The sequence below is a fragment of the Hypanus sabinus genome, chromosome 24, assembly GCF_030144855.1.
Source record: "Hypanus sabinus isolate sHypSab1 chromosome 24, sHypSab1.hap1, whole genome shotgun sequence".
NCBI classification, from domain to species: domain Eukaryota; kingdom Metazoa; phylum Chordata; class Chondrichthyes; order Myliobatiformes; family Dasyatidae; genus Hypanus; species Hypanus sabinus.
In genome coordinates this window covers 33,302,649-33,311,448 of record NC_082729.1, presented here as the reverse complement: position 1 = coordinate 33,311,448, position 8,800 = coordinate 33,302,649, and the positions used below count along the sequence as shown (strand labels likewise).

Sequence of the window (8,800 nt, the reverse complement as noted above, 5' to 3'; positions counted from 1 at the left end):
ATAAGCTCTGCTCCATTCTGGTAGAGGAAGCCAGCGTGATACTGGTAAAATTCCACTTCTCTTCAGAATAGTCTGTCATTGTTAAATTAGCCACTGCTGTATAATTTAGTGCGGCAACCTGGCGCAATACACGAAAACAACAAAGAGTTGTCAAGACTGCAGAAAGGTCATTGGCTGCTTTTAATCATCACCTCTGCGGATGCATGCGTCCAAGACTTCGAAGAGGTCAGGTGCAATCATTGCTGATGGTACCCACCCATCAAATTGTTGTTCCAATAACTGTCTTCTAGAAAGCTCTATAGGGCTATTAAAACAAAAATTTCTAGTCGACTTCACAGTTTCTTCCCTTAGGCAATTAATCTGATCATCCATTCTATTTACCTCCCCTAACTCCTCCATCTATTACCCACGGCACTGCACTGTAAACAGGTCAAACCACTTTCTATAATCCTATTTAAACTCCAGATACAATGTAAACACATTGTATATACCAAAATAATCTGCAGCTATCCTTTGGGCAAGGTGTAGCACCTGCTTAGCTCCCCGATCTGGTCGTTTAAGCAGCCGGCGCATAGAGTCCTGGTTATGCGACCACTGACGCCAGGCAGGCAATCTCTGAAGTCTTGTGAAGTCACTGACCAGAAAAAGGCAGTGGCAACCGACTTCTGAAAAAAAAAATAATTCCCATGAACAATCATGGTCTTGGAAAGACCGTGATCACCCATATTGTATGACACAGCACATCGCACATCACAGAAGTTTGTCTTGCAAATACTACTGTCCCAAAAGAACAAAATTCACAACAATGTCAGTGATAATAAACCTGATTCTCATTCTGATATTTTCTATGGGACAGAAATAAAAATTGTTCTAGGACAAAGATTTGCAAAATGTGTTTTTTTTTTCTCCCAGGAAATAAATCCGCTTGTTATATTTCTTGACCATAACATCTACATGGTTAGACCAGAACAGATTATTGACGAGGTTCACTCTTTGGCATTAAAGTTGTCGACACTTTCGACCAAACGGGAACATAGCTAATCTTCCAGGAACCTTTGGGCGGTAGTAATAATAACCTGATAGAACTCACGCTACATTTTGAAAGGGAGAAGCTACAGTTAAAGTCAAACGTGAGGCGGTATGGTACTGGTAGGATTTAGAAGAACTGAAGAGGGGGGAATTTCAATGAAACCTACAGAATGCTTAATGGCCTCGAATGAGTGAATGTGGGGATGGAGATAGTGCCTCCTATATCAACGGTTACAGGGAAGAAGCAGGAGAAAGGCGTTGAAACGGATATTAAATCAGCCATGAGATTTGACTTAAATGGATAACACTGTTGTTCAAGGTCACCCTTTAATTTTCCCCCTGTGGTTGAGGAGTAGTTGCAGTACATATTTCCCTGGGCAGCTTAAAGTCAACAATATTGTTTAATCTGCTCCCACTCTATCCCATCTCGGTACCTCTTGATCCACATTGGTGAGCCCCCTTCAATCTTTCTCTGCTACCCCACCTCCCTGATCTGCCCATCACACACAGACCTCCCACTGGGTTCATCAACTCCTTTCCCTCCCCACGCCACCACCACCCACTATATTCTGTGTTGCCCCGTAATCTAGCATCTGTGGTCTTGCAGGACTCAGTCACGGAAAAGAGCGACGGCAAAGTCCTTAACCGAAGTTAACGCTATTCTAGGCGTCGGAGCTTAGAGTTCAACTCTGGTGTCCTCTGGAACAAGTTTGATTGTTCCTCCTGTGAGACATGTGGTTTTCTCCGGGTGCTCCGGTTTCCTCCCACAGGCCAAAGACTAGCTAGTAAGTTAACTGGTTATTGGTAAATCGATGTGTGATTAGGCTAGGGTTAAATAAGTGGGTTGCTGTGCGGCGCGACTCAGTAGCCCTGAAGACGGTGTTCCGTGCAGTATGTCTCAATGCATAAAACTCCCCCAACCGCCCCAACACGCTCGGACTCCAGAGCCAAAACTGAGACAAAGATTTGATGCTAACCTGATATTTTTATTGATAACATGGGGGATGGCAAAAGAAATCACAAGTGCGTGTTCCGGGTAGTGGGAATTCTAATTAAAGACAATGGCTGCAAGGATTCCATAAGGTGGAAGGAGAGAGGGTGCAGGTAGGAACAGAGGGAGAGAGAATGAGTTCTACCCAAGCAAGGGGAGAGGATTAACTGGAGATGCGGAACCCCTGGAAGGACAAGGAGGCCTGGTGTATCAACACAGACCCCTCTTCCAGTTTCACCCACACCTGATCTCCCTTCTCCAGCTGTAAGAGGCAGCTTCGCTCAGACAACTGGGTGGCGCCGAGCGGGAGACTGCTGTAGAGGCGCTCGTGGACGACCGTGTTCTTCACCAAGGCTACGGTGGTGTTGGCCTCGTCCCGCCCGGGCAGGAAAGAAAAGGCGAAGAAGTAAGTGCCCTCTTCGGGGCAAGTGAAGATCCCGGTGCTGGCATTGTATCCTCCCTCTCGGTTCAGCTGCACCTGGTCGAAGACGATAGTGGCCCCTGTATTCGGTGGGCTGCTCGTGGGCCCGCGAATGGCGGCAAAGACAACGGCGTGGAGATGATCATGGCTCTCTTCTAGTGGGCAAAGAGGGGAAAAGGTTAGAATCAAATGCAGTTCGGTGGACCTCTATAACTAGTCACTAGTTTATTATTGATACATGGACCGAAACATTTATGATTGAAGAGACAGCGATACAGCGGAGGAACGGTACTTCGGCCCGCCAAGTGATACTGAGGTAATTAAACTCGCAATTAGCTGCTTAATTCAGTTAATCCCTGCTGACAAGCATACTTTCATTCAAATATCGTTGCGTACTCAATGGTCACTTTATTAGTTATAGCTCTACACCTGCTGGTTAATGGTGAATATCTAATCATTCAATCATGATGGCAGCAACTCAAAGCATAAGGTCCGGCCGACAAGATCGAGAGATTCAGTTGTTGTTCAGATCAAGGACCCAAACTACGTTGGGTCTTAGCGATATATAGGAGGCCTCACCGGGATCGCCAAACACGGTATCTGACCCCACCAGACTTACAGGTGAAGTGCCGCCTCACCTAGAAGTTTTTTTGGCGCATCGGTGATACCCGACGTAGATTGGGAGATCGCTTCGCCAACCTACGTTCCGTCTGCCAGAACGAACGGGATCTCCCAGTGGCCACCCACTTTAATTCCACTTCCCATTCCCATTCTGATATGGTCATCCACGGCCTCCTCCACTGTAGGAATAGGTTAGGGCAGAAACATCTTAAGCTCTGTTGGGTAATCCTCCAACCTGATGGCATGATTATCGATTTCTCAAACATCCAGTGATGCTTCCACCAACCCCACTCCCATTATCATTTCCCATCGCCTTGTCCCTCGCTCATGTTATCTTCTTGCCTGACCATCGTCTCCCTCTTGTGCTCCTCCTACCCGCCCCGCCCCCGCCTGTCTTCTTTCTTCCATGATCTTCTGTCTCTTTCACCAATCAACTTCCTAGCTCTTTGCATCATTGCTTCCCTTGGAAGTTTCACATATCGCCTGGCGTTTCACATTCCCGTCCCCCCACCATTAAAATCTACTCTTCAGCCTTTTTTCTGAAGAAAGCTCGACTGTACTGTTTTCATAGATGCTCTCTGACTTGCTTCGTTCCTCCGGTGATTTGCATGAGTTGCTCCGATTTCAGCCATCTGCAATTTCTCTTGTTTACCTTTTGAACCTTGAAGCGGATGTGCTACAACAGCAGACGACCACGAGCACACGGTCAGCAGCCATTGCATTAGGTACAAGTGTACCGAATAAAATGGCCACAGAGTTTATTTCCTGTAGGTGGGTGACCAGAACTGTACAGAGTACTCCAAATTAGACCTCACCAACGTTTTATGCAACTACTACATTACATTTCAAATCCTGATGGCCAACGTGTAAGAACACCTGATTACATTATTATGGGATGACCTGATATGAACGCAATATTCCAGATGTGGTTCAACCGGGGTTACTTAAAGCTGCAGAATAGCTGCCTGACTCTTGATCTCAGTGTCCTGACTAATAAAGGCAAGCACTTTATTAAGTAAACATTTACAGTTCTGGTCACCTACCTACAGGAAATAAACTCGGTATCTAAATAACCAGTAATTTGGCAGAAATTCAGCGCATAAAAGCATGAAGACGTGGTCAAGAGGGTTAGGTTGCTGTTCAGATCCAACATTAGAATGGAAAAAAATGTGATCTAAGTGGCAGATTGGGGAATAATTTTTGGGGCCAGATCGGGTGGTTTGAGCATCTGAAAAACTGATGGTCTCCTGGGATTTTCATGCACCAAATATTTACATAGAATAGTGTCAGCAACAAAAAGAAAATCCAGGGAGCGTCTATTTTAACGCTGAAACTGTCTTGTTCAAGAGAAATGATAGTGGAGAATGATAAGACTGGTCCAAGTGACAGAAAGGCGCCAGTAACTCAATCAACCACTCATTACAACAGTTCTGTGCAGACAAGCATCTCTGAAAACACAACATGTCGAAACTTCGAAACTTGAGCAGCAGAAAACAATGAACATAAAATCAGCAGCCATTCAGTGTAACTTCCTGGCTGCTGAACCCAGTGCCTTGACTAATAAAGACAACACTCTGTGCATTTGCTTCTCACCCAGGCATTCAATCCATACACCGGTATAGTTGAATGGGAATGCAGAAGATAATATTGCAGTTACAGAGGAAATGCAGTTCAGATAGAACAAGTGAATAGGCCACGATAAGGTGGATTGGCAGGACAAAAGTTGGTCTTACAGCGTACCAGATATCAGTTCAAGAGTCTGGAAACACCTGCTTAGAAGATTTCCTTGATGCTTCTGTGTATTCTGTGTGATAGGAGAGGATAGAAGAGGAAATGAGCGGTGTGTAATGTGATCTCAGTTATTATGACTGATTTATCGATGCAGTGGGAGGTGTGGGGGAGGCAGTAGACAGGAGGGTTGGTTTGCGTGAAAAACTGAGCAGTGTGCAGTGTGTTGCTGTCTCAGGTGGAGCAGTTCAAAGTTTCAAAGATTAATTTATTGTCAGACAATACATCCATTATTAACTCAGATTCATCTTCTCCAGATAGCCACGAAAGAAAAAAGTCCATCCAGAGAACAGAAAACATGAACATGAGCAGCTGCCGTACCACATTGTAATGCATTGAGATAGGAAGCTTTCTACCGTGAATCTGGATATACTCGCGTAGTTTTGAGGGACATGTCGAATTTCCTCTGCCTCCCGAAGAAGTAGAGGTTTTGGTGAGCTTTCCTGCCCATACTGTGCACATGGTTTGACCACGACTAGCTGTCGCAGACGTTTACAACATGGAATATAAAGCGCTGGACCATTTCCACTTCAGCACCACCAGCACAGATAGGGGCATGCAGAGTCTTCTGCTTATTGAAGGGAGTTTGCTAGCCAACATCGAAATGGAGGATAGAGGGTGTGTTCCTCTTAGGCAGCTGAACGGACGGTCCGCTGAAATGTCATACCATGTGCCACCCTCAACACAGCCGCCAATAGCCACTGTGCGGTCCCCCCACCCACTCCTCAATCAAAGGCAAGACGACCATTGGGGTAACAGAAGCCTGGATGATTCCAGGCTACTGGGAAGGATCAAGGATTAAAACAAGTTCCAAATATTTGGGGATTTCTGGGAAGACACTGACTCAATGGCCTGAATTTTCTTTTTTTCCGCTGTCAAAGAAGGCGAGTTGGTGGGGGATGGTAAGGGCAGAACTCCGATTCCACTGTGTGCAGTGTGATTGGTTCAATACCCGCAGAACGCCTGGGAATGGAACAAATCCCAGTGGGATTTCCAGGAGACTAGGAAAGATATTGTCTGATCTACACTTACCATCCTCCAGGTGATGCTCCAATGCGGTGATACGGGCCTCCAGGTCCTCCAGGTCCTGTAGAGACAAGGGTAAGACATAGGCTTCACAGAATCTGCTCACTAGAATAGTTTGTGCAGATAATACAGAGAGTGAGGCTTTTTCCACACCGTCCCATCACACACTCCTGGGGTCAGACACAGAGTGAAGCTCCCTCCACCCTGTCCCATCACACACTCCAGGGGTCAGACACAGAGTGAAGCTCCCTCCACACCATCCCATCACTCACTCCCGGGGTCAGACACAGAGTGAAGCTCCCTCCACACCGTCCCATGACACACTCCCGGGGTCAGATACAGAGTGAAGCTCCATCCACACCGTCCCATCACACACTCCCGGGGTCAGACATAGAGTGAAGCTCCCTCCACACCGTCCCATCACACACTCCCGGGGTCAGATACAGAGTGAAGCTCCATCCACACCGTCCCATCACACACTCCCAGGGTCAGACACAGAGTGAAGCTCCCTCCACACCGTCCCATCACACACTCCCGGGGTCAGACACAGAGTGAAGCTTCCTCCACACCATCCCATCACACACTCCCGGGGTCAGATACAGAGCAGAGCTCCCTCCACCCTGTCCCATCACACATTCCCGGGGTCAGACAGAGAGTGAAGATTCCTTCACACCGTTCCATCGCGTACTCTCAGGGTCAGACACCAAGTGAATCTCCGTCTGCACTGATCTATCACACACTATCGAGATCAGACAAGGAGCTAAATTTCCTTCACACAGCCCCATAAAAGAATCCCAGTGTGAGACACTGAGTGAGGCTCCCTCCACACCCTTCCTTAACACACTCCCGGTATCAGGCGCCGAGTGAAGCTCCCTCTGCAAGCGTCCCATAACACACGCCAGGGGTCAAAAACAGAGTGAATCTCCCTCCACCCTTCCTCATCACACACGAATGGAGTCTGACTGTAAATGAAGCTCTGTCTACACTCACACACTCCAGGGGAAAGAAACACAGTGAAGCTCTCTCATAACAATTCAGTCACACACTCCTGCGTCCGACACAGAGTGGGGCTCTGTTCACACCGTCCCATTACACAGTTCTAGAATCAAACACTGTGTGAAGCTCCCTACACATTACCCCTTCAAGCACCTCTGGGTGAGACACAGAGTAAGGCACTCCCTAAACCTTCCAATCACAGGCTCCTGGCATCAGGCACAGAGTGAAGCTCCCTCCATACCATTCCGGCATAGAATCCTGGGGTGGGCACACCGTGAGACTCCATCCACACCTTCTGACCGCACTCTCTTCACACAACTCCAACAAACAATCACAGCGTGAGGCTCCTTCTACACCGTCCCTTCACACACTCCCGGAATCAGACACAGAATTAAGCTCCCGCCACCCAGTTCCATCACACACTCCCAGGGTTAGATGCAAAGTGTCGCCCATTCTGCACCGTCCCATCAAACAGTCCCGGCGATACGGCAAACAGTCACATAATCCTTGGACCAACACAGAGTGAAGCTCCCTCCTACACTCCCAGGGACAGACCTGAGTGAAAATACCTCCACAGCGTGCATTCACACACTCACGGAGTGAAGCTCCCTCCACACCATCATATTACACAGTCGCAGGCTCATACACAAATTGAAGCTCATTCTGTACCGTCCCTTCACGTACAGAAAGAGAATGGAATTTCCTCCATAGCGTTTCATTACATACTCCAGTTGTCAGACACAGACTGGAACTCCCTTCATACGATCCAACACACATTCCCATGGTCAGAAAGAGTGAAGCCCCCTCTATACCGTCCCATAAGACATTCCCTAGATCAGACAGACTGAAGCTCGCTCAGCACCGTCCTATCATACACTTTTGTGGTCCTACGCAGCGCAAAGCCCCCATCACACCTTGCCATCAAACGCTCCCAGATTGAGACAGGGAGTGAAGCTCACTGCATAGCGTCCCATCACACACTCCCTGAATCTGAAACAGTGTGGGGCTCCCTCAGCACCGCCCCATCAAACATTCCCGGATGAGAAACAGAGTGAGGCTTCCTGCACACGTTCTCATCACTGAATCCCAAGTTAGACACAGTGAAGCTCGCTATGCCCAGTACACTATACCCACTCGGGGTCACACACAGAGTGAAGCTCCCGACTCGACACCCTACGCGAACCCTGCCATCAGTGGTTATCTACAAACCTGGTGATGATGCGTGGAATTCTCACCAGTGTGGTGCAAATATGCCATCTTGGTGGACATCGAGATGCTGAGAATGAACAGAACCGCCTGCTGGAAAAAGAGGACAATAAGGTAAGTGTCAGCTATGAACCCCATCCCTTCCTCCCCGATCATCTGCCATCCTTTGGCAAGAACTGTCGACATTCACCTTCACCCAGAAATCCATCGCGACAACTTCCACGACGTCCGCTTTCACCGAAGTATCCTGCCTTCACTCCTGTGTCTTTTAAACACTTTCGGTGAGGGTTGGATCAGGTTGAGGCGTCCAGCCAACTTCCTGAAAACTCCCCTTACACACACACACACAGAAACATGTACTCAAAGACCTGCCCTCCCCAACCTGAGTATATGAACGTGACTGTTCAAGATATTTCGCTAATGTCCCCTCCGGCTGAGATTGTGCCTCCGCCCTGTCAAGACACCGCCTGCCTTTGTTTCCATTTAATGCTCGCTTTGTGAGCTGAGCCTCCAGCTCACCTGTCCTGTTCTGCAATTCCAGACGGTGCTTGAAAATGTTATTCTTTTGCAATAAAAAGGCTTTATAGCGTAATCCACAGAAACTGTTATCTTCGGCCCATCTAGTCCATTCCAAAACTATTTAAACTACATATCACCATCTTCCATATCCCCAAAAATCCAGTTATCTATACAAACTTCGCTTAAACGTTGAAATTGGGTTC

General features: G+C 47.6%; 1 protein-coding gene across 2 annotated transcripts; it reads right to left on the bottom strand.

The window, feature by feature from the left end:
- Positions 1-2,001: 2,001 nt before the first annotated feature.
- LOC132380783 (complement C1q tumor necrosis factor-related protein 3-like) lies at positions 2,002-8,387 on the bottom strand. 2 transcript variants are annotated; one of them, XM_059949776.1, is made up of 4 exons: positions 8,269-8,387; positions 8,082-8,171; positions 5,883-5,937; positions 2,002-2,596 (listed from the first exon to the last, which is right to left on the bottom strand). In XM_059949776.1, exons 1-4 carry the CDS (start codon positions 8,284-8,286, stop codon positions 2,184-2,186), a joined length of 576 nt encoding a protein of 191 aa, XP_059805759.1. In that variant the 5' UTR covers positions 8,287-8,387; the 3' UTR covers positions 2,002-2,183. The 2 variants fall into 2 exon arrangements, with proteins under 2 accessions (XP_059805759.1, XP_059805760.1); XM_059949777.1 differs by having other exon boundaries at positions 8,082-8,168; positions 8,269-8,329.
- Positions 8,388-8,800: the final 413 nt, after the last annotated feature.

What these genes read in the sequence shown, in the direction of transcription:
- LOC132380783 (XM_059949776.1), bottom strand. An exon ending in ATTCCACGCATCATCACCAG is followed by an intron (nt 5,938 to 8,081) that starts GTTTGTAGATAA and finishes TTGTCTCTACAG; the next exon opens with GACCTGGAGGACCTGGAGGC. An exon ending in GGAGCATCACCTGGAGGATG is followed by an intron (nt 2,597 to 5,882) that starts GTAAGTGTAGAT and finishes TTTGCCCACTAG; the next exon opens with AAGAGAGCCATGATCATCTC.